At 45.9% G+C, this 25,399-nt stretch overlaps 1 protein-coding gene across 4 annotated transcripts in view; it reads right to left on the minus strand.

The window, feature by feature from the left end:
* The window catches only part of ZNF280D (zinc finger protein 280D), a 722,832-nt gene that overhangs the window by 586,184 nt on the left and 111,249 nt on the right, over nucleotides 1–25,399 (minus strand). For all 4 annotated transcript variants that reach the window (XM_078684884.1, XM_078684882.1, XM_078684883.1 and 1 more), the window contains exons 3-4: nucleotides 18,632–18,697; nucleotides 18,155–18,519 (exon numbers count right to left, since the gene is read on the minus strand). In XM_078684884.1, coding sequence (XP_078541010.1) covers nucleotides 18,155–18,519; nucleotides 18,632–18,697 — 431 coding nt within the window. The remainder of the gene's footprint in view (nucleotides 1–18,154; nucleotides 18,520–18,631; nucleotides 18,698–25,399) is intronic.

The raw sequence follows: 25,399 nt of genomic DNA on the forward strand, positions 1-25,399 counted from the left end.
TAGGTTGCAGGGATCTGTCTCCTTAGTTCGGTGCTGCTCCCTAAATACTGTATTTAGGGGGCGTTTTAGAGGTCTCAAGGTCTGTAGCCAATGGGCTACTGACCTTAGGGTGACTACACCCTTGGTGTGCTCACCCCACGTGGAGAAGGGGGCACAATCCCTAATCCGGATTGAAGAGTGCCTGCCATCTGCTAGATGGTGGGCACTGAAGAATGGGCTTCACCTCGCCTACTCCACCTGCGAGGGGTGCCTGCTCCTGATAGCAGGAGAAGCTTGGAGCCGCGTTGCAAAGCGGCAAGGCCTTTGAAGCTCTCTAGCCATAGATGGTTCTTCCTCACTTGGGGGGAGGGGTGGGTGTTGCCTCCTCTGTCCAGACAAGGCTTTATTTCCGGGCTCAGGGAGCGAAGGTTCCCACCCCATGGTTCCAGAAACAGGTCTTGCGTGGCAGGCTGATGTTTACCAGTCAGGGAACCCACCAGAGGCTGGTAGTTTTTCAGGGGTCATCTCTAAGATGCCCTCTGAGTGGATGGTATAATAAATACCACATTGGCATCAGTGTGGGTTTATTATGCTGAGAAGTTTGATACAAAACTTCCACAAATGCAGTAATGCCATTATGGTGATGTGGAGTTTGTAATTACAACCTCCCAGACGATATACTCTTTATGGCTTTACTGCGCTAACAATACCCAAGTATGGACTTAACACTGCAGGAGTACAGTGATCATTCAACTATACCCTCAAAAGTGGCATCAGTGTTCCCAGTTATAGGGGTGTCTTCCATATACCATAAAAAGTGTGAGCCCACCTTCCTGGGTTCAGAGACCTGTCTTGTGTTGTGGCTCTTCTCAAACAAATTATAAGTAGAGCCAAAACATTACAGAAAGAAAAAAAAAATTCTTTCTTGAGTCCCCTCACTCACCGCAGTTTCCTCACGGTGACATGCTTCATCATTGGGGCCATCCCAGTTCTCTACGAAAAGGGGCGTGCTGCGACTTGCGAACTACGTAGGAGCACTTAGTTGTGAAGGACTATGTGTGGTGCAAAAAAAGGGTGTAGTGAAGTGGAGTGGTGAAGGTAAATTAAAAATACTGTGCTAGTGGGCCTCAATAATTTATTCTGCTCCTAGGTTGGTATGCTTAAAAATGGGGTACATAGTGAAATCCGACCAACTATGAAGGTAGGGTCAGTATATTTATTTATTTATAAGATTTCTAAAGCGCATAGCTGCCCGTAAGCGTCCCAGCGCTGACCCATTACTGATGAGATAGGAAGAGGGGGCTCATGGGAACAGCCATGTCTTCAGTGCTTTCCGGAATGCAAGCAGATTGGGTTGTGCCCGAAGGTCAGAGGGCAGGGAGTTCCACAATTTGGGCGCATTATACGAAAAACAACGGCCTCCTGTTCGTGCTCTGTTGATCTTAGGAACTCGTGTGAGGTGGGCGTTAGAGGAACGGAGGGGTCTGGAGGTGATATAAGGAGTGACCAGATCTTTGAGTATGGGGGGAGCTTTTCCATTGAGAATTTTGTGCGTGAGGCAGAGCGCTTTGAACTGTACTCTTTCTATGATGGGTAACCAGTGTAGTTCGCGGATAGCTGGTTTGGCCGAACAACGGGTCTTAGTGTTGGTCAAGATCCTAGCAGCAGCGTTTTGTACTACTTGTAATTTAATTATAACCTTCTGGGAGACACCCAGGTACAGTGCGTTGCCGTAGTCCAGTCTTGATAGGACAAGACCTTGGATCAAGAGTTTCCTTGATTGAAAAGGGAGCAATGGCAGAATTTTTCGGGTGGACCGTAGGATACCGAAGCAAACTCCAGCCGTTTTCCTGGCTTGGGTTTGCATGGTGAGGTTTTTGTCAAGCCATATACCGAGGCTTTTAATCTCAGGCTTGGGAGTTGGGGGTTTACCCATACAGGGGGGCCAGAGGGAGTCTGGATGGAAGTGGGCTTGGTTCCCCATCACCATGATCTCGGTCTTGTCGCTATTCATCTTCAAGTGAGATCTGTTCATCCAGCTGACTATGTCTTTTAAGCAGGAGTAGAGGTCTATGGTGGAATTTTCCTGCTGGGAGAGGGAAACCACCAGCTGCGTATCATCTGCGTATGTCAGGAGTTTTATCCCGTGTGGGGTAACTATCTTTTCCAGGGGGGACATATATACGTTGAAGAGTGTAGGGCTCAAGGAGGAGCCCTGAGGCACTCCGCAACGTATAGGGGTCTCTTTCGATGTAAAATTGCCCTCTATGACCTGGAATGAGCGGTCCTGCAGAAATGATTTCAGCCAAGACAGGGCGATGCCTGTGATCCCAAGGTCTCTGAGTCGCTGGACCATGATCTGGTGGTTGACCGTGTCGAAGGCCGCGCTTAGGTCCAGGAGGATCACTGCCACTGATCCTGGTCAACATGTTTCACGCCACCCCTGGCGTTTCTTCAGGACCATACAGGGTCCAGCCCTGTATTTCCACTCCTAAAAACCTAAAATAAAGGTTAGGTAATTAATTAATGAAAAAAGAATTATGCACTTGTGACCGCTGCTCAATATAGAAACATGCGTGGTTCAAAATACATACGCTGTTGCTTACTGACGTAGGTTTAGCTAATTGATAAACCTGTAAAAAAATTGATAGAGTTTAAGGCACCTTGCCCTTTCTTTAAGAGATCGGGTACATATATGTCCTTCATGCCACACATTTAAGAAATATATAATGGTGCAGATTGCCCCTTATTGGTGCGTGCAGGCTCTCAGGTCCGGTGCATAGTCAATATAATACACGCAGAGTGATTGTGGCGTGAAATCACACACGTAAATAACACACGACTTATTGTGACAAAGACGATAAACATACACTGCAGATAACACAAAATTAGAAAAAGAATCTCGATATTTACATTTGCGGGTGCCTAATAGCACTTCATGGTCTCAGATGGGGCGGTGTCCCTTCTATGGAAGCATTGCTGAAAAATCGGGATTAGTGAAAAATTCGGTTCGTTTTTAAGAAACAAAGTGTTTGTAACGAGCGGGCAGACTACTAAAGTCTTGCTCTATCTTCCTCACTGAAACGGAATGGTAGACTTACTTCCTGATCAGCCACACCGCGCGTTATTACCTAGCTGCTTCCCCGTCGGACCGTGTCTAAGTGCGTTCGGCGGGGGGATGTTTAAGTTGCCTTCGATTCCGGGTTTGTTGGTAGGGAAACACTAGACCGTTAGATCACGGAGGCCATTTTAGGAGGATGTGATTCCTCCTGTCAATAAAGTTTTGTAATTCTCGGAGGATGAACAACAAAAACTAGATATATTTGAGCGAAAACGATCGTTTTTTGGGCAGTTCATAAAAAACGGCATAATGGTTCAACGAGTAGTGATTCTTTCGTAAGCTATCTAGCTAGAAAGTAGTCACTTGTGTCCCGGTGTGAAACTAGTTAAGGAATGCTTTCTTGCAGAAAAATGTTTAGAAAAATGAGGAAAAATAATTAGATCTTACTTCACTTGAAATTCAGAGGAAACGAATTTTTTTTAGGCATTTCCTTCAGAACATCATTAATGACTCGTGGAGAAGGGGTTCTCTGGCAGGGTATCTCAATATAAAGTAGTCACTTGGGTCCAAGTGGTGTATAGACGGGTACATTTCGACCCAAGTTATTCATATAAATTATTTTGCGCTGGGTAAGGGCAGTGATTCTCAAAAGTACTTGTTGCCTATTCAGACTTCAGCTCTTAGTGGTTAAACGCACCCCAGGGTATGTCATCGTTTAGCCCAAGTGTATCAGTTCGGAGCTTGAAGACCCAACGTTGTTCACGTTCATGAAGGGTTCTCTCGAGATTCTCTTTATTCTTGATGCATTCTAAAACCACCCATTTGAGATCATTTGGTGTGTGGTTTCTTTCGATGAACTGGTTGGTCATGCGTGTTGTGGCCCTCTTGCAGCGGATGTTGCTTCTGTGCTCCACAATGCGGGTGCTGACCTTTCTTGAGGTCATGCCCACGTAGTGTAAGTTACAGGTGCAGGTGATAAGGTAAACTACTCCGCTTGTATTGCAGTTTGAGTAATGCCTTAGTTGCCTTGTTGTTGAAAGTTACTGACTTCGTAACTGATGTTAAATGGCAGACGCTGCAATTATTGCCTGGGTAATGACCGTTTGGTAGTGGCTGCAACCTGTTGATGGTTTCCATAGGCTTTGGGCGAGTATGCACCAAGTAGTTTTTCAGATTCATTCCTCTGCGATGACTAAACATTGGTGTGGGTATGTTTAGGTCGCCACTGTTCAGTATGGGCCAATGCTTCTTCACTATTTTTGTGATTTGGTCAGATGCCTTGTAAAAGGTGGTGATGCAAATGGGTCTATCGTTTGTCAGAGCGCTCCTCACCTTAGGTTCCAGGAGGGCTTCCCTGTTGTTGTTGCCTGCCCTCTTGTTAGCATCCTTTATCAATTTCCTGGGGTAGTTTCTTTCTTTTAGTTTTTTACTCAGCTCTTCAGCTTGTGAGTGATAATCCAATTTGTTTGAACAGTTTCTTCTCAACCGTATGAATTGCCCAAACGGGAGATTTTGTTTCAGATGTCTTGGGTGAAAACTGTTGTAGGTGAGCAAGCAGTTCCTCACAGTTGGTTTATGGTGGGTTGTTGTGGTTAGGATCCCATCGGTAGCCCAGATATTTAGATCCAAGAACACCAAATGTGATCTACTCATAGTATTCGTGAATTTGAGGAACAAATCTTGCTAATTTAGCCAAGAGCAGAATTTCTGAGCCTCTTCTTCTTTTCCGTCCCAGATCAGTAGGATATCGTCAATGTAACACTTCCACAGTTTGATCTGGTTTAGGTATGGATTGTTCCTGTTGAGGATCTTCTTCTCTAATTGATAGACGTACAATCCGGCCACGCTCGGCGCAAATGTGCTGCCCATACTGGTCCCGTGTTGTTGGCGGTACAGTGTCTCTTCAAAACCTAAGAAATTTTCAGTAAGGGCTAGGCGGCAACATTCAAGGATTATATGTCTAGGTGTGTGATAAGTCCAGTTCTCTTCAAAAAGGACTTCTTCCAGGATTTCCAGTGTTTCTTTGTGTGGCAAACTGGTATATAGACTCTCCACATCTAGGCTGATTAAGACGCTAGATGTGGGGTCAAAGTTTTGGTCCTTCAGTAGGCACAGTACATCCTTCGTGTCTCGTAGGTAGGTGTCTGTCTTCTGTACTATGGGTGGTAGGAACGCATCTGCGTACTTTGATAGGGGTTCCAGAATAGATCCAATGCCGGAGACTATTGGCCTCACGGGTGGATTGTCCAAACATTTGTGAATTTTTGGAATTGTATAGAAGTAAGGGATAGTAGGTCTTGTATTTACTAGGAATCCTGATTCTTTCTTGTCCATCCAGTCATTCACCATGCTTTCTTCAATCAGATGTGCAATGCATATCCGTAAGCGTTCAGTAGGATCTTCCCTTATAATGGTGTAATTCCTTGTGTCTGCAAGGAGGCGTAGACACTCCTGTCTATAGTTTTCAGAGTCCTGCAGCACAATTGTCCCACCTTTGTCAGCTTGTTTTATGGTTATTTGATCATTTTTGGACAGTTCCTGTATTGCTTTTAGCTCAAGGTTGCTTGTGTTCTGGAAAACCTTGATTGAGCTCGGGTCTAAGTCGTGTGTTATTTACGTGTGTGATTTCACACCACAATCACACTGTGTGTATTATATTGACTATGCACCGGACCGGAGAGCTTGCACGCACCAATATGGGGCAATCTGCACCATTATATATTTCTTAAATGTGCGGCATGAAGGACATATATGTACCCAATCGCTTAAAGAAAGGGCAAGGTGCCTTAAACTCTGTCAATTTTTTTACAGGTTCATCAATGAGCTAAACATACGCCAGTAAGCAACAGCGTATGTATTTTGAACCACGCATGTTTCTATATTGAGCAGCGGTCACAAGTGCATAATTCTTTTTTCATTAATTAATTACCTAACCTTTATTTTAGGTTTTTAGGAGTGGAAATACAGGGCTGGACCCTGTATGGTCCTGAAGAAACGCCAGGGGTGGCGTGAAACATGTTGACCATATACTGACCCTACCTTCATAGTTGGTCGGATTTCAGTATGAACCCCATTTTTAAGCATACCAACCTAGGAGCAGAATAAATTATTGAGGCCCACTAGCACGGTATTTTTAATTTACCTTCACCATTCCACTTCACTACACCCTTTTTTTGCACCACACATAGTCCTTCACAACTAAGTGCTCCTACGTAGTTCGCAAGTCGCAGCACGCACCTTTTCGTAGAGAACTGGGATGGCCCCAATGATGAAGCATGTCACCGTGAGGAAACTCCGGTGAGTGAGGGGACAAAAGAATTTTTTTTTCTTTCTGTAATTTTTTGGCTCTACTTATAATTTGTTTGAGAAGAGCCACAACACAAGACAGGTCTCTGAACCCAGGAAGGTGGGCTCACACCTCTAACGCCCACCTCACACGAGTTCCTAAGATCAACAGAGCACGAACAGGAGGCCGTTGTTTTTCGTATAATGCGCCCAAATTGTGGAACTCCCTGCCCTCTGACCTTCGGGCACAACCCAATCTGCTTGCATTCCGGAAAGCACTGAAGACATGGCTGTTCCCATGAGCCCCCTCTTCCTATCTCATCAGTAATGGGTCAGCGCTGGGACGCTTACGGGCAGCTATGCGCTTTAGAAATCTTATAAATAAATAAATATACTGACCCTACCTTCATAGTTGGTCGGATTTCACTATGTACCCCATTTTTAAGCATACCAACCTAGGAGCAGAATAAATTATTGAGGCCCACTAGCACGGTATTTTTAATTTACCTTCACCACTCCACTTCACTACACCCTTTTTTTGCACCACACATAGTCCTTCACAACTAAGTGCTCCTACGTAGTTCGCAAGTCGCAGCACGCCCCTTTTCGTAGAGAACTGGGATGGCCCCAATGATGAAGCATGTCACCGTGAGGAAACTGCGGTGAGTGAGGGGACTCAAGAAAGAATTTTTTTTTTCTTTCTGTAATGTTTTGGCTCTACTTATAATTTGTTTGAGAAGAGCCACAACACAAGACAGGTCTCTGAACCCAGGAAGGTGGGCTCACACTTTTTACAAGACGTCCTAGGAGGGCGACCTGCTCTTTAGTACCTCCTTTTCCCTCTGGTTATACACATTCCATATACTATAGGCAGTGGGTGCCATGTTGACCCTTCACTTTTCTCTGAACCAAAACACGCAGCCTGCAATGGCAGTGTGTGTATGTCAAGGTACAGGACCTCTAAGTGTGACAAAATATGTGCTGCAGCCCTTAGAGGCCTTTCCTGGTCGCCGTGCCTGTGGTACCCATGGTACCTTTTACAAGGCACTTACATGTGTCCATAGAGGTACCAATTTGGGTTACAAAGGTACAGTTTTGGGGGGGAAAAAAACAGGCCCTGTGTAACCGATTGTCAGGGACCCAGGGCATATCGAGTCAAAGTGCATTAGTAATCTGGCAAAAAGTGTGTGGGGCAGGGGTAAGGGGGGGGTTACTTCAAATAAACCTGACCTCCTACATCAACCTCAGGCCTAATCATGTGGAAATTACCTTGATACAAGGGCATCTTTGATGGCCCTAACAACGCAACATAAATGCAAGCCCATCTCCATCAAACAGCGGTGGAGGCAGCAATAGAGTGGCTATAAAGAAAGAATTGATTGATTGGCTAGATGTGAAAAACTTAATACCATACAAAAAATGTTTCACAAAAAAGGCTTGGAAAGCCACCAGACATTTAAATCCAGCTGCCAGGGATTGTTAAATGCATTCCTGTGACTAACATTTAAAATTTGATCTATTTGATGGATAGAAATGGTTACATTGTAAACTCTTCATCCTTTTCATGTATAAACCAACATTTCTATTTATTCATCTTTCAGTCTAAACAAAGATTCACGTTTCCAAAGCTAGTTTTTAATGTATATGTACAATCTCTACAGCCCCTGAGCAAATAAAACAATTGTATTTTATCCCATAATCGATTGATTTTATGAAGCTCGTGAAGGTGACTGAGTGGAACAGAATTATTCTTCAAACATTATCAGTGGACAATGGTGGAGAAAAACAGCTGGTATAAGGTTATGCTGACTCACTCTGGAAGGTAACTCCAAAGTCCTCGTCTGACCAGTGTTGTGTGGTCTGTGAACGTGTATGTAAAGTCAATGCTTGGTGAAAGAGGTCTCCCTTCCTTAAGCACCTCTCGTCTTGGAGCATCGCAGGAAAAAATGGTTTGTAATCCGTAGAGCACCCACTAATATATACGGTTCAGCTGGAGCACTGACCTTGCCTGTATTACTTTTGTGTCAAATTGAATACAATGGCTGACAGACTGCCAACATTTTGCTCAAGTGACATGTTTATCCACAACACAATGTAGACAGTTGCTGCAGTTATTGGCACCCATGACTAGCTGTGTCAATGAGCTTGAATTTTTCTGAAAGTCATCCACAAGAGGGCCAAACAAAAAGTGCTACCCAACAAAAGGTAGGGTGACAAAATGAAGGGACTAGCTCTGTGCGGAATCCATAACAGGTATACTGGTGCGGAATTGTCTCTATGTAAAAATGTGCTACCTCCAAGGAACACAGAGAACTAGCATTTGAAATGACATGATTTGCACCACTAGCTCCACTCTTCTGCCCTTCTACAAAGATGATCAGACAAATAGCTGCCCAATATCTTGTCATTTATGCCTGCTATAGAGTGTTAAAGCTGCTTGCAAGTTGTTAACCGATTCATTCTTTTTGCTCTTCTTTACGGATGACAGAATGTCCATCATAAAAGCTTTCATTAAGCTATGTACATAACCAGAAAAACTGAGATTACATGATGTCTAAAAGCAGAAAAGTCGCTTAAACCCCCCCCCCCCCCCCTCACTCCAAAAATGTTAAATGTGACTGCTGATTAGACACAGAAAACTAGATATGGCGTGTGTGTTTGCAGAACACAAATCTGAGCAATCATACAATAATCATTAGCATAATGGCGCAACAGGATGCTAAGTTTTTAAGAACATGTTTATCTTTTATGAATTTGTATATAAATTTGAATAAAGATTTGTCTGACTCGGACTATGCTTTCAAATGCTTTCATTCTCCTGCCCCATGATTTTCTGCACAGTAAACAGTGGGGTAGTTTGGGGTGGGAGCAAAGATGATTATTTTTATCTAGAGAATAGTAGAAGCAGGTTGAAGGTTGGAAAGTGGTCTTTTTTATTTGCATAAACTTAATTTGAAGAGTGCCAGTTAGAACTTGTTTTTTCATGTTTTGATTGTGATAGTATAAGGTCTACTTAAGAAGACCTTGTATAGCATAGGTTACTGTATTTTTCTAGCACTGAATTGCATTCTATAAATCATTTGTCCAAACATCAAGACAAATTCACTTTGCAAATTAATCCAAAATAATATTCTCGAACTGTAAAATGCATCCAACTGCAGAAATTGAAGAAAGCACTAATATCTTCCTTGAATGAAGGTAGACATGTTTTGGGGAAGCACAACTCTGCAGTCTTTTCTAAGAGTTAGACAATCTTTAAAAAAAAATATACAACACAATTTTGTGGCAAACACATACATTTAACATGTTAATATGTGGAAACTAAAGAACATAACATGGGGTAACATCCTAACCATCTAGTTACAGATATTCTTCAGACTAGCAAGATTTTGGGATTTTTTTAGCTACTTGAATACAATGGAAGTTATTGTAAGAAAACATGAAAGGAATACCAAAATAATAATGTAGCTAAGTACAATGCAACTTATTGTAAGAAAATTACAGGATCATCAGAAAATTAATTGAGAAAGTGATTACTGACCTAAAACGGATTTATTGTCCGTAACATATCTTTTGCCACGAGGAGTTTAATAACAAATACAATTTGGGATGAAGGACTTTTGATCAGTTTGAATTAGATAAAAAGAAGACATTTGCCAAACAGTGTGATGTGCAGTCAGATAAAAATATATATGCAATTAAATTCACAAAAGGAAATGTGATTTACATGAATCATACCATAAAATCACAAAGAAGCATTGTTCAATTTGGCAACCTACTAAATTCTGGTTCATCCAAACATTACAGGGAAAAAAAATGAATTTCTATATTTAATACAGTAACAAGGCTTCTATGCAGAGTTAAAAGCAGTGGTAATAGACTTAAACATACTCAACATTTTGTACCATTCTATAAACATACAAAACAGTCAAAGACCATTTACCGCTAAACAACTTCCAACTTCAAGGGATTATGTAGATGAGCGTTTTCTAACCACCTCTGAGAACTCTCATATTTATTTATTTTTAATATTTTTATTAACAGTTTTGCAATAAAATCAGATTACATCTCGTTATACTTATATGAGCGACAGTAGTATTGCTGTTCAGCAGTAGAACATACACCCTGCACTCAAAGGGGTTATCTGTTACAGTCTACATATCCTCTCCGTAAAGTGATGTCGGGGGGGTACTGGGGAGAATTAACTGGGGATGCATTGAGGGTGGAGTCAGGGTGTGTGCATCTGGTAGGGCATCTGGGTCACGTCAACCATAGTCTGTAGGTGTGTCACAGCGTTGTTCATGGGCTATCATTTGGACAACGTTGCCAGTTGCAGTATATGGTGCAGTGCACGGTGGAGTTTTTGTGCATCACATGTTGGTTGGGGTGGTGGGGGCGGTGTCATGTGAACTCCTGTTTGAGGTTCGTGCTTCCAAGTCTGTTGAGTTGGGCTGAGAAGTGCTAGGGTCGGTGCTTGTGTGTAATTGCTTGAACTGGTGTGATAATAGGGCGCATTCCATAAATATGGGATGTTTTAGCAGTCCTTTCACCTCCTCCCTTTGTGTTTCTTCTACTGCTGTCGCCCACTTCTGTACCGCTCCCACCCACGCCTCTATCGGGGGCTCAATGGGGCTCGTCAGTTCATGGCAATACTTCTTTTAGCAAGTAGCGTTGCTAGTGACATGAAGCGGACGGGCACTTTGTGTCTTTGGAATATTCCGAGGGTGACTGCCTCTGAAATGTGCATATCTGTAAGACCTGCGAGTTCCTAGAGTGTCTCAAGGACTATAGACCAGTACGGTTGGAAGGTGGGGCAGCTCCAGAACATGTGACAAAAGTGGGCGTCTGGTGAGTGACATCTGGGGCAGAGAAATTGGGTGTCCGGGTAGAACCGCTGTAGGCGCGCTGGTGTTTGATACGCTCTATGTAGGACATAAAACTGTATATTTTTTAAACGTGCGTTCCTTGATACTTTTTTGGGGAACTCTTAGGCCCTTTCCCACTCTCTGTCGTGTAATTGACGTTCAAGTTTGTCTTCCCATGTGGCTCGGAGAGCTAGTTCTTTTATGGACTTATACAGCCATGTAACTAGGTGCCGATAATTTTCTAGGAGCTGTTGGTGGGTTAAAAACTGTCCTGAGGGGATATCGTAGTCCTCCATGAGCTAGCCATAAGTTCTATGCTGCCCATCCGCGAACAGCGATTAAGCCTCAGTTATCTCGCGGTCTGTCCACTTTCGGAGCATGGTAGTTGTGAAGTATTTCTCCTGTTTGAGCCAACTGACTAGCGGCAGCTGAAGTGAGTAGTGTGGGGTCTCTGCCGACATGCGGTGGATTCTTTGAAAACATCGACGGGCCACCGACACCTGGAACGGATATATCCGTCGTGGTTTGGTGCCTGGGAGCAGCAGGCGACGGAGTTCCAGGGTAGGAACTGGGCCCGAGTCGTATGTGTTTCACTTGTATGCCTACCCGCCGTCCAGTACAATAGCGAAGGAGGGGGTCCCTAGACCGCCTTGTGTAGTGGGCAATTGCATTTAAGTGAGGGCTGTCTGGTGTCGATTTGCTCCCCAGATGAACGAGCGGAGGAGCGTGTCGAGGTCATGAAAAAAGGCTTTGGGTGGAAGTACCGGTAAATTCATAAAGTGGTACAGCAACCGGGGGACAATGATCATCTTAGCTAAGGCCACAGGGTCAATCGGGGCCAGCGGAAGGTTCTTCCAAAATCCCACCGCCAATCTGATTCCAGCCAGCACGTTGCGATGATTGGCCTCAAATGTCAGTAGGAGAGTGGTACAGGCGGATGCTGGGATATCGGGGGCGTTTGTGCTCCAAGGCAGGCTCTGCATACCAATTCGTACCTCCTGCGGCACGAGGTTTGGGTGTAGTGGGTAGATTGCAGATTTGTCCCAATTTACTTTAAGTCCGGACGCCTCCGGGAACTCAGTCAAGAGTGTCCAGATGGGTGTGAGGTCCGCGCTGATATCTCCGATGTATAGGAGGAGTTTGTCCGCATATATGGAGACGCTATGGATGGTGTCCGCTAATGGGACGCCCCATTCGGTTCCCTCCTGGCGTAATCGTATTGTCAGAGGCTCTACCGCCAGGGCGAAGATCAGGGGCGATAGTGGGCACCCTTGTCTTGTACCTCGCTCTACCTTGAATGATGATGATATGTATCGCCCCATTTGAATATGAGATGTAAGCTTGGTGTAGAGAAGCTGCGTGTACGTTAGGAGAGTTTAACCTATCCCTGCTCGTTGCAGAACAGCGAAAAGGTATGACCAAGTGAGGGTATCGAAGGCCTTTTCGAGTTCTAAAAACAAGCAGGCCGCGTTAGGGTGCATATCTCCCACTTGATCCTGAATGTGGAACAAGCAACGTATGTTTTGGGACGTAATCCTGCCGGGTACAAACCCACATTGATCCGGGTGGACTAGGGGTCGCAGAATTTTTTCATACCTATCCGCCAGAATTTTCCCCAGTATTTTGCAGCCGGCAAAGAGAGGAGCGTGATGGGGCGGTAAGAAGACAATTGAGTCTCGGTGTGGTTTGAGGAATGTTACAATGACCAACTCGCGAAGGGAACTGGGCAATTCTCTCTTTTCGAGTGCGGTCCCAAACAATCTCTGCGAGACAAGGGACTAGCAGGGAGGAGAATGTGCTGTAATATTCGAGAGGTAGACCGTCCACGCCCAGTGCCTTGTTCCGCGCTAGCGCACGGATCGCATGGGTTATGTCAGTCGGCATTATTTTGGCATCTAGTGTGGTTTACTCTAATTCTGTAATGTGTAGGATAGGTATGGGGTCCAGAAAGTGGCTTATCGCCTCCTGTCTGCGCTGTGTCGGGGTGAGGTAAATCGTGGTATAATAATGCTGGAATGCACATTAGATGTCCATTTGGGATTGCACTAAGTTACCAGAGGGGTCTATTATCTCAGTGATGGATTTTGTTGCTAGCCATGCTAGGAGTGTGCCCGTTTTATCTCTCTCCTTATGCATTCGAGTAGCGTAGGCTCTCAACTTGTATTTGCGCAAGTCTGCCATGGCAGTAGACTACTGTGTTTTGGCCTCCGCCACCTGTGCCGCCGTCGCAGCATCTGCATCTTCTCGTCTTGTGAGGGTAGCTAACTTTATTTCGGTAGTGGTGAGTGTTTGTTCTAGTGTGCGTTTCACCCCTACTATTTGCTTGATGCCTGCTCCCCGAGCTACAATCTTAAATGTGTCCCATTCTATCAGTTTGGAAGTTGCTGTCCCCACGTTATTGGTAAAGTAGTCCTGTATGTGTTGTTCATCATGGTCAAGCTTGAACACTTGGTCCGTCAGACAGTCACGTGGTAGGCGACCAAGTGGGCACCGGGGGATGTAGGGGCCTCCAATTAATGCCTAAGATATGTGCATCGTGGTCAGAAATAACACGGCCTAAGTAGTCCGTGTGCTGAACTTTGGGAATCCATGATGGGGAGCATAAAAATCTATCTAATCGGATCCGTAAGTTGCGCGGAATGGAGTGGAACGTGTATAGTCGTGATAGAGGGTGGTGTGTTCTCCATGCGTCTACTAATGCCCAGTGAGTGACCCAACTTCGAAAGCACTCCGTTTGTTTCGGAGCGGGAGAATGCGGCGGTGGCGGGTGAGATCTGTATAGTGCAATATTGAGCGTGCAGTTATAGTCGGCCCCCTAGGATCCATGAGATCTATGCGAATTGGGCTAGAACCTCAGTAAGGGATTCCCAGAACCTGTCCTGTTCAATATTCGGGGCAGATATGCTACCCAATAGGATGGATTGTCTGTACAAGAGCCCCTCTAGCAGTGCAAATCTACCCTCTTTGTCCACCACTTTCCGGAGCTCTTGAAAAGGGGTGCCCGTGCAGACCCAGACCAGCACGCCTCATGTACATGCAGAGAATGAAGTGGCACATATGGTACCGCACCATCTGGCCCGTAGTTTGTTGATTTCTGGCGCTGTGAGGAGCGTCTCTTTTAAAAATGCAATTTGTGAGTCTTGACGTTTAATGTAAGAGTATGTTGTGTACATTTTGCTTGGCATATGGAGGCCCCTTGTGTTTAAGGTTATAATACTAACGTCTGCGCTCTGCATTTGGGTAAGCGGTGTTCATTACCTGTGCACTTTGGTGTGATGAAGGGTGGCTGCGTCATGGATTCTGGCGGAGCCCTAGCCCTGTGTTCGCCAGACATGGAGGTCGGTGACATCCACCCAAGTGTGATGGCTGCCCTGTGTAATGCGTTCCCTGAGGAGTAAAGGGTTGGAGTAAACTGGGTCGGTGAAACAAGAAACGGGGTTGGGAAACCGTCCTAATACCTGGGACCTATCGCCGGGGCCGATACGTCCAAACTGACTCTCATGGAACTAGAGAGTAAACAGTTGATACATGGGGGTGGCAGTTCGTGCCTGCGAGGCGGAGTCCCGTCGGGGCATCTGTAGGATAAATGTTCATCATCTAGAATGTGGATCATCAGGGATGCCCTGATGCAGTGTGGGTGTGTTCTATTTGGGCGTGGCAGCCTATGTCCACCGGTCGGACAGGACACTTCCGATCACAAACTTTCGCATCCATTATTACATATCATCAGCAGTTTGTGGGGTGATCTGGGGCCAGGTGATGGAGTTGTTTTTTGATTGAGTCTCATCGCCATCGTCTTCTCCTTCCGATGAGAAAACGTGGGGGGCTCAGTCTAGGTCTTCCCCGGCGGAGTGGTCCCCAGATATGTTACCACATGCCGGTCCTTGCACCGTTCCTGCGTGATTTGCTCCAGGTCCGGGGATTCCAGCACGTGGTGTTCTGTCATCTCTCTCCTTCCATGCAGTCTCTGCATTTGTGTTTGTTGTGGGCTGCGCCGTCTGTTTCGTGGTGCTTTTTGTTTCCACTCCCGAATGGCCTCTTCTGTGGAGCACTGGGTGCATTGGTGGTCTGCATACTCACACGCTTCTTCGGCATTGCAGAAGAAATAGGTGGTGCGAGCATGAATGACTTTTAGGCGGGCTGGGAATAGTAATAAATATTGTATGTTATTCGCCTGCAGTCGGCGTTTCACCTCTAGGAACGATGATCTTTGTTTCTGCAACGCCGGTGCATAGTCAGGAAAGATCATGATGTGTTTGTTTTCCAACTGTAGGGGGCCTGTGCTTCTGGCAGCCCTGAGCACCGCAGTCCTGGAAGTGCAGAAATTTAGAGAGCATCGGCCGGGAGGGGCTCCGGGCAGCGGTTTGCGGGCTGGAACCCAGTGGGCTCGTTCTATTGAGAAGAAAGCTGTTCGTTCCTTCGTTGAGGTGAAAGATTTAATCCAGGCCTCTATGTATGCGACTCCCTCTGGAAGGCCAAGCACGCGGATGTTGCAGCACCACAAGCGCCCCTCCAAGTCATCCATACGCTCCACCACGGTGGCTAGGCAGCCCAGGACGGACCAGAGAGTTTTTTGTTGTGCGTTAACGGTGGGTTGCAGGTCTGCTATAGACTTCTCTCCATCTTTTACCTTGTCGGCCAGTTTCCGGTGATCGTCACGGATGAGACTAATGTCCGTGGTTAAGGTGCCAAGTCGTTCCTCCATGGAGACTCTAGAAAGTTCGATTGCCGCTAGTACTTGGCCAAGCTTGTTCGAGATGGTCGGTTCCGGCTGGGTCGTGGACAGCTTGGCCAGTGCATGAGTGAGCGGTAGGTTCTCCGGTGCGTTTCTGGGACCGTCGTCTGCTGCGTAGCTCTGGGCTTTCCCATTTTGTAGTTTGGGGTGAAGTTCTTCGTGCCCTGTGTTGTCGGCAGTAGGGATGTAGTCGGTCTGGTGCCTCTTTGTGGCCAAATTAGCGCTCTTGTTGACCGCTTAATGTATATAGGGTGTAGTGTCCCTGCAGGTCACTCCCGCCCCAGTGGGGCCTGCTCCGTCGAGTCGCCAGTCACGCTCCTGGTGGGCCCCTTCAGCAGCAGTCTCACCCTGTCCGGCTTGCTTCTTGCTTCCTAGCACGTGTGGCGTGTGTTATCTGAACCCAGTGTTTATTTCAGCACCAGTCTATACCATCTGGCGTTCTCATCATGGCAACACCCATTATTGGCGTTCAGAGGGTCTCTGTGCACCCAAAGCGTCAATGCTAGTTGCTGGGCGGTTATGCGCACTGCTGGCGGTGCAGTATATATAAGGCTAGCGCCGAGGGCGTTCCAGGCACCCATCCGCAGTTTTTGTGGGTGAAGCGGCAACGTGATATCCGGTTGCAATCCACTCTTGAGGCCTCCATGTTAGGGTCAGGCAGTGGCTGTCGCTATGCACGGCCAACACTTAGGCATTGCAGTGGGTTGGGAGGATTGTATAACAAGCACCAGTGAAATTGGATCGGGTCCCCGCCTCTCACCTCCTGGGATGCCGCACGAAGGTCCACTGGGGATATTCGCCTGGTGGTCCAAATTGTCTCAGCTCACGGGTGCCATTTTGGAATCTGGCGCGAAAACGCCCCAATTAATGCACGCTGGTGCCGGTAAAGTCCACCTCAGTGGCAGCTCTCGGCGCTCGTCATGGGTATTCACCGCTCAGGTGAGGTCGCGCTGTCACTTGTGCCGGGCTGCCGCTGACTGCCCCCAGCCCTTTCCACAACTCACTGGGTATGCGGCAACTGGCGAGGGCGATCACAGCCGAGTGAGCACAGTCTTGTCCGGTCGTCGTCGGAAGCCGTAGTTATGCACTCCCGGCCTGGAGATGCGTTTTTCGGCGATCAAAGCACAGCCACGCAGAAGTCAGGACTGAACGCGGGTGGACGCTATCGGGCCAAGGGGTGAAACAACTTTGGTGTTCTCTGCGAGTACCGCAGCATTCAGAATTGTGTTAGTATCACTGCGTGCAGCTTCAGTTCCGATTTCAGTTGAGGCGATTTGGTGCCAGAATCGACGATGTGGTGCGGTCTACATGTCTGCCCAATCGCGGAGCCTCAGCAGAGCACATCCGCCATCGTATCCTGCTTGGCCCCCCCACTGAGATCTCTCATTTTAGCCATTTATATTGTAGGTTTACTACCGAAAATAAGTTATAATAACCTTGCATAGTACAAAATATAATTCCTAGTGGCATACTATAAGGTTTTATCAATAACAGATGCAGATGCTTTTAAAAGGAAATAATTTACTAGAAGAGAAAGATTGTTGAGAGAAGGTTATATTTTATAAAACAAGGAACCAAATATTAAAGACCCTAAGCAAATTTAAAACCGAAAGTGCATAGCCTTTCTTTAAATAGCTTTGTCAATAGTTTAAAAAGATTTTAATTAATATACTTCATCTTCATGCTATTTTATCACCTAAATTGCATTTGCAAGAATTCCTATTAGGAACACGTTTAACAATGGAAAATGGAAAAAGCATGTCACCATATTACAGCAGATTTAGATATGAGAAACATGCATTAAAAACTCCTAATAGGTTATTAGCCCACTATAAATCCAAGACATATACGAGTAAAAAGGCATACCACAAAGAAGATTCTGAAAATGTGGTGATATCAGTTGACGGTCTCATACTCGAATATAACAGGACTTTATTGAGTGGTTCAATTTCGAAAAGGAAGGGTTATAATCACTCAGATATGCTTGCCTTCATATTATACAGAGCGCCGTAGGCGATCGTTTGATTAACTGCATAATTAAGGATTGAAAATTATTATATATGTTGCCATTTTGATTTCTTGTTACTGGAAGTCTGAGTGAGCTGAAAAATAACATTTTCTAATTGGTAATTTACCATGCAGAACTAAACATTTAACCAACATGTGTGAGCCAATAATTCCAAATGACTTCTTAACCAGATATTTGATAAATGTGTGCCCACACGTTACCTGATTTGCAGTCACTGGCTGTGCTGTTACTGTAGCGACTGGTCTGGGTCCTGGTGGAGCAGTTATTGGAATGCCTGCATTTCTTGAGATTGGCTGAGATGTTACAGGAATCGTTACAGGTCTGCTAGCTGGCTGTAGCACTCCAGAAGTTGGTCTAGGCGTTTGTTGTGGTGATAGACTACCAGGAACAGGTCTTAGTAATGAATGTGTTGATCCAGTAGCGTTCGACCTAGATACTGGCTGGAGGACTACAGAGGTTGTCGTAGGTCTGGATGCAGCTTGATAAACTGGCGCAACAGCCATAGTACCAGCTGAGGGAAGATTCTTGTACTGTGGACTGGGAGACTTGAAAGTAGTAACCACACCTATTAATTTTAAATTAGACATTTCAATAAAGGATCTTGCAAGCAATACATAGTATACTGTATTTACTCAAGACAATTACAACTAGCACATGTTTGTTTCAACGGTTAGTACCTCTGCCTGGTGAACCATTCTGCATTCCTCTTGGTGAAGAGCCAGGATTAACTCGGTTTAGATTATCTGAAAAACAATTAAGCTTACATTAAAGACAAGCGTCCAATCTAATTCCAACATTACAACAGATACTTACAAAAAACTGTTGAGCAAAAAAAAAAAGCCATCTCTCAAGCTTAACATTAGTGTTGGTGTTCAGGTTCAACTAAGTGTGCTGTTTATATAAACTAATGGCTTAAGCAGCTGAACATGAACAACTGATTAAGTCATTCCTGCTAAGAAGGTGGGGAAATTTACTAAATAATTACATCTCCAGATAGCTGCAGATCCCTTCACCACAAAGAGAACCAAAACACCAAAGAAAAAGTTATTCACCTCAGGAAATCTTTCTGGTGGTTTCCCTATTCAGACTCAACTTGAAATAGGTATCCAATGCGAACATTAGATTTAGCATAACGTGCCTTTGTAAAGCGCACGTTCACACAGAAGGGTATCTTGGTGCTAATAACAGATGTGGAGTGTTATCCAACTCAATGGAACTAATTGTATTGACCTCGGAAGAATTAAAGGCTGAGCAGACCCACCAGTATTTGAACCTGAGACCATGAGGTCAAACACAGACCCCTACAGTTGATGCAATAATCCACTAAGTCACCAGACCCCGTTAACCCCTTGGCTGACTCACCAGTCATGACATCATGGAGTCATATAGGGCTTGATTTGGTGGAATGACGTCTGCTTCAATTTTTTTTTTTCCCAAACCCCTACAGGCAGAGATGGAACCAACGAAAGAAGCAGCAAGGCGTGGCTTAAGATAGTCATGGACAAGGCTCCCACATAACCACCACCCGCGAGGGAAGGCAGGTGAGAAAGGGGGAGGAATATGCAGTTATATAGAGTACCTCACCAGAAAGGACAGGTTAGATACATTGGACCAGAAGTCGCAATCAAAAGCGAAGTACAAGCTCAAACGGCATAACAGCTCTTGACTACTAGGGTAGACCGAGATACCAAGAGGGCAGTAAGGGTCCAAAAGTGTAAAGATTCTTGAAACAGGGACACGTCTACTTCACTACAGCGCCTAACAGAGAAATAAAACAAGCCACCATGGGACCCCAGGGTCAAACGCCACAGCAGCAGAAGGTGAAATTGGTTGGTACAGCGCAAGGCTAAAACAAGAATAACTATCCTCAGCAAGTGTCCATGGCTAGTTGGGCAAAAAGAATGTAGAGAGACCACCACTTAGGAAAACACATGGGAATACATCAGTTAACATAGGGCACCCAACGCAATTCCTAAACACATATACCAAAAACGGAGCAATATCTCTCCAGTATGGCGCCCAACAACCCACAAAATGTGTGAACCAACAACATATGGATAAGAAAAACTTATTGTAAGCAGAGGAGAAGCCAAACAATTAAGAACCACATAACAAGCAAGTAGCTACCCCATCCTAGTGAGATCCAAGACAAGATTTCCTTGTTGCTCGCATAGAGGCCAGGAAGGCCACATGAACGCAGAACAGCCATCCTCAAGGACAGACATCGGATCGTGCCATGGAACCCAAAAAAGAAACATCAAGTCCAGTAAGAACAGAAGACCTGCACACATGACGCCTGTTAAACCAATCGTGAGAACAGGAAGCCCCGGGACAAACTGCCCAGAGACCAACAAGCAAGGACTAGCCACACAACCAAATAGCCATGTGTAGCCCACCAAATTGGAGTGTGAATGCCTAAGGATGCCAGCCTGAAAAACCAACTACCAACGCAATCCACAAGACACACGACACACTCCGCTACTCAGGACACCCACAGAGGGGTATCATACCTTCCACATTCCCAAGATAACAGAATACGAAGTGTAGGAACATGTATGGGAAAACTATACACATAGGCCATAAATGCAATGTTTGGTAATAAACTCTACATATGGAGATCAACTCCCAACTCGACCCTTGCCCGGCACCCCAACTGGAAGTTACCACAGGTCAACCACTACCATTAATTGTATTGAATTGTATACGGCATTTGTAAAGCGCAGCTATCACCCAACGGGTATCTTGGAGCTATAGAACATGAATCCTCATCAGACAGTAGAGGGAAACAGGCGTTAACTAAACAGGGCAATTCCAGAGCTCTCAGGCTCTGGGAAACAACCATGTTTTGACCTTCTTCCTGAACTGCAGATGATCATGGAACTGTCTAAATTCCAAAGGGAGGCTGTTCCAGAACTTGGCAGCGGCCGAGTTCAACGCCCTGCCTCCTGACTTAGCTCTTCGAATTTTCAGGACTTTCACCAAACAGGCGGTGGCAGAACGAAGACACCTTGTTGGAGTATACCATGCAAAGGTCTCTTGAAGAGGTAGGGGTCCAAAGCCATGAAGGGCCTTGAAGACCATACAAAGAGACTTAAACTGGACCCTCTGCATTATATTCAACCAATGAAGCTCTGCAAGGGCCAATGAGCCAGACGAGCGTCGTGGTTTCATCAGTAGCAATTTGGCCACCATAGTTTGAACTCTTTGGAGGCGTTCAATCAAGAATTTAGGGGCCTCCAAAAGTAGGGCATTACAGTAGTCCAGTCTACTGAGAATGATACTACCAACAACCAACGCTCTAGACATCTTTGCAGCAGTAGGAGGATCTTCCTTAAAGCTCTAATCAGGGAAAAGTAGTTCCCCATCACCTTATTTACATGCATTTCCATGGTTAAGTAAGCATCAAGCATAACTCCCAGATTACTTACTGCTTTAGCCGGAGCCAACGTGGACGTAGTTGGAGAAGGCCAAAAATTGTCCGGAAAAGGGGGAGGGACCTTCCCCAGGGTACAGTATTGTGACGGGGTCCCTCCTCCGAACACTGAGCAACTCAGCAATTGGTGGGAAACCACCCCCCTTTCACCCACTACCTTTGGTTCCCAACAGCTGCCTGACCCCACATGGACGGAAGAACAGGAATCAGGTTGGCCGAGTGAGAAGTTGGACGGAGGTCCCTTTAACTCCTCGGCATGGACTGACGCAGCCCCGCCCATCGGCAGGCCGGAAACAGCAAAAGAGAGACCGGCCCCGAAAACGACGGACGGCGTATCCCTGGAGGAGCGAGGTGGATCGAGAGCGGAGAGCAGAGGAGAGGCCAGTGAAGGAGACCCGAGACGAGAGGCGTGGAGCGGAGGAGCCGAGACGAAGCCAGGAGGCCCACGGACCCACGAGTCACCCCGCCACGCACCCAAGGGAGAGGCGTGGCTACAACAGGTACGGGGCAGGAGGTTGGGTGGCTCAGCACGTACCGCCGACCGAAGAGTTGTACAGTCCCTTGTAATTTAGCCCCCTCCAAGACCCTTCCCAGCACGAGCACTCCCTCACTGCGTGTACAGGCTGAGCACCTTCACCGGTTGTTACCTTACCCCTGGCCCTAAGAACTGTATGGTCGCGTATGGCTGCCTGACTTCCGTTTCTCTTTTGTTTTGGGCCCACCTGGCGTGATTGGAGATGAAGAGAGAGGAAGACAGCCCCGTGGATCCTGTGAAGCAAACTGGAGCCACCGTGAAAGCCGCCCTTTGACTCCGCAGCATTTGCCCGGGAACGGATAACGAGTCGGCAGAGACGCTGCTATATAAAAATAAAGCCCTCTTTAAAAGCACTGTTAAAAGACTCTGTCTCTATCGTTCCTTCTCCACCCCTGGTTAGTTCCCAGAGCCCCGAATCCGACATAGAGGTTTCCCCTGCCCTGGGACAAGTATAAGACTTCAGTCTTATCTGAATTGAATTGAAGCGAGTTAATTCTTAACCAGTGGGCAGTATCCTGCATACAGTCATGAAAAGTTGCCCAAGAAGTCGACTGATTTCCCTCTAGGGAGAAGAAGAGTTGGGTGTCGTCGGCATAGTTCACTACTTTCACACCATGCGACTTTATAATTCCAATCAAGGTTCTCATGTAGATATTAAAAAGAATAAGGCTTATCGCCAAGCCCTGAGGAACGCCATGGTGGATGTTGGAAAACCTGGACTAATATGGCGGAAGAGAAACCGCCTGACATCTCTCAGCTAGATAAGAGCGCAACCACTCTAGGGCCGTCCCTGACACCCAGACTTCTTCCAACCTGGTCAGCAGAATACCATAACTGACCTTGTCGAAAGTAGCAGACAGGTCAAGCAAAATAAGAATACCCGATTTCCCCCCCGTCTGCCCGCAGCCGAAGGTCATCTAACACGGTCACTAAAGCGGTCTCAGTTCCATGGCCAGGTCGAAAGCCGAACTGAACATCGTCCAACCGAGAGTTAGATTTCAGGAACTGAGACACATACGGTTCCAAAACAGAAGTAGCCCAAAGAAGCCTGAAGTAAGTATACACTAGGTAAATGGGTATCTGAACAACAATCAAACGGGACCTCAGCCATATGGGAAATGGCACATCACACAAACAGAACCACTAAGGGACGTTTATCAGCCATTTCAGTAACATGTATACAGGATGGTGAAAGCATACACCAGGGAAAAAGATCAACAAGGACAAAATAGCAATCCAGCTGACTGGAGGGAGCAGACTATCAAACAAAAACACAGCAAACCCATCCCCAGCAGTTTGGTACTCAAGGAGGAGTACAAGGCAGGATAACATTTCTATGTAGGGACAGGGAAATCTTATCTAGAACATACCTGCCACCTACATCTTTGCCCTCTGTGGTATCTAGCCTTCGAGCAACATTCAAAAAATCTATCTGGTCTCCATATGCAAATAGCAGAAAAGATCCCTTCATCAGAATGACTAAAGGTCCATCCTGGCTAAATGTTTCCAGAGACGGAAAGCCCTTGCACAAAAAGGCAATCGCCATCAAAGGTTGAATCTATCTAGCTATCCCAAACCTCCCCAGGGAGGCCAAAGCCTGACACACAAGAAAAAGGACTCTGGTACAATTATGAGTCTCTAGCGACAGAGTCAAGGTCAGACCACAGACGTTCATTGGTGGTGTCAAAGTACCACAAAGAGATGCGAACAGGGTATCAACTGTGATCTAGTTGGAACAGAACTACAATCCAGGGTTCGAAAAATCCAAAAAAATGGTACTAGTCCTGCAGGACTAGTACCTTAAAAAATGTCCTCGACCTAACTGCAACCTAATTGACCTCAGTCTCTGAAAGCGGAGCAAATGTGACAAGATAACAAGATTTTAAGGCATCTTTATTGCTCATTAACTTTGTGAGCAATAAAAATGCCTTTAAATCTGGTCACATTTGTTCCGTTTTCACAGACAGACGACAAAAGTTGGTTTGTTTTCCTACTCGCCAGAAAGGGCGAGTAGGACCTATAAACAGCTCGACCTTGTTAAATTTAGCTCGACTATGCGAGCGGAATTTTCGAGCTCTGCAATCTTCCAGAGGGCATTATAGTAACTGACCAAGAAGCACAAAGAAATGCAAATAGTAGGGCTACGGCTCCTACAAAAATGCTTTCCTCCTCAATGCATCAACAAGATTCCACTCCTCAGACAGAACAGAGGAAGAAGCAAAAGAAATGATTCAGGGTCCAGGACCATTGACCAGAGAGGAAGGTGGCTTAAAATCACCAAGTATGGGCACAGAGACAAAAAGGCTGATCCTTCCCCCCCCATCTGAATGATACCTGCGCAAGAATTTAGCAATAACATCCACAGCAGAAGCAGGCTTACCCCATACTGCCTTAACAGGGGGCCTGGAGCACATCATGGAAGGGCAACAAAGATTCTGATACGAACTAACAAGTCTGGTGGATCTCTCCATTAAGCTAGCTGTCAACTACATCACAGTACAGGGCAATGAGACCGATGTACATGAATTTTAATAGAAAGATAGGATATCCTCGATAGAGGGTTGACATCTAATCTAGGCTGACATCCGATTCAGAAGCCAAACTACAGGCAGAATGTAAATCCTGACTATACATCCTCAAAGACAGAGGAGGAAGCATAAACAGCTGTCCCATTTCCAACACCAGTATCAGAACATGACTCTGATGGGCTACAACTCATAGCAGGCGCTAGAGGCAAAACCCCCCCCCAAAAAAAAGAGAATCCCGGAACCCCAGCAGCGCATGTAGTTTGAGCTCATCAGCCAGACAAACCTTTACTAAAAGGTTTGACTCCCAGCAAGAGTAACAGTGGAAAAGGGAGTTGGAGCTGCCATCACAGGTACAGAGGGTGAATGAATCTACAAAGCCTCTGGCAGAAGAATCACACCAGTCAAGGTCGAACCAACATTGAAAAAACAACAAAGGCCAAATGAGGATGAAGTTTACCAGGAGAGCTTAGGTGAACAGAGTCATTGAAGTTTTGTTGGCACCAGACACTTGGAAGAGAGTGAGACCAAGTGGCAGGGTTGGGTACAAAGTCAGGCACACGGTGACAGGCCTCAGCCCAACTGGGAAGGAGCAGAGTTAGAGGACAACACCAAGTGTGAAGTCAGGGAACCAGACAAAGAGACCTGTTACAGTAGCACCACCAGACGAGAATCCTTCCATGACCGGACCTGAACCAGGAGAGCAACTGCCCTCTTGATCTTCATTGTCCATCCAAAAAATCCAAATGCTCACCAGGGGAAAATGCAGATGAGATCAAGCTAGAAGCCTGTAATAAGAATAGTGGCAAACCAGTCAAAGGGAAAAAAGGGAGAAGGAGGGAAAAAAGGGCATGGGGGAAATGAGGGGAAGAGGTGGGGCAGGGAGAAAAAGAACAAGCATTTACAATGCAATAGGTCTCGCATTGTTAAAGTGTGAGCTATTAGCATTGTA

The sequence above is a fragment of the Lissotriton helveticus genome, chromosome 3_2 (genome assembly GCF_964261635.1).
Source record: "Lissotriton helveticus chromosome 3_2, aLisHel1.1, whole genome shotgun sequence".
Lineage (NCBI taxonomy): Eukaryota > Metazoa > Chordata > Amphibia > Caudata > Salamandridae > Lissotriton > Lissotriton helveticus.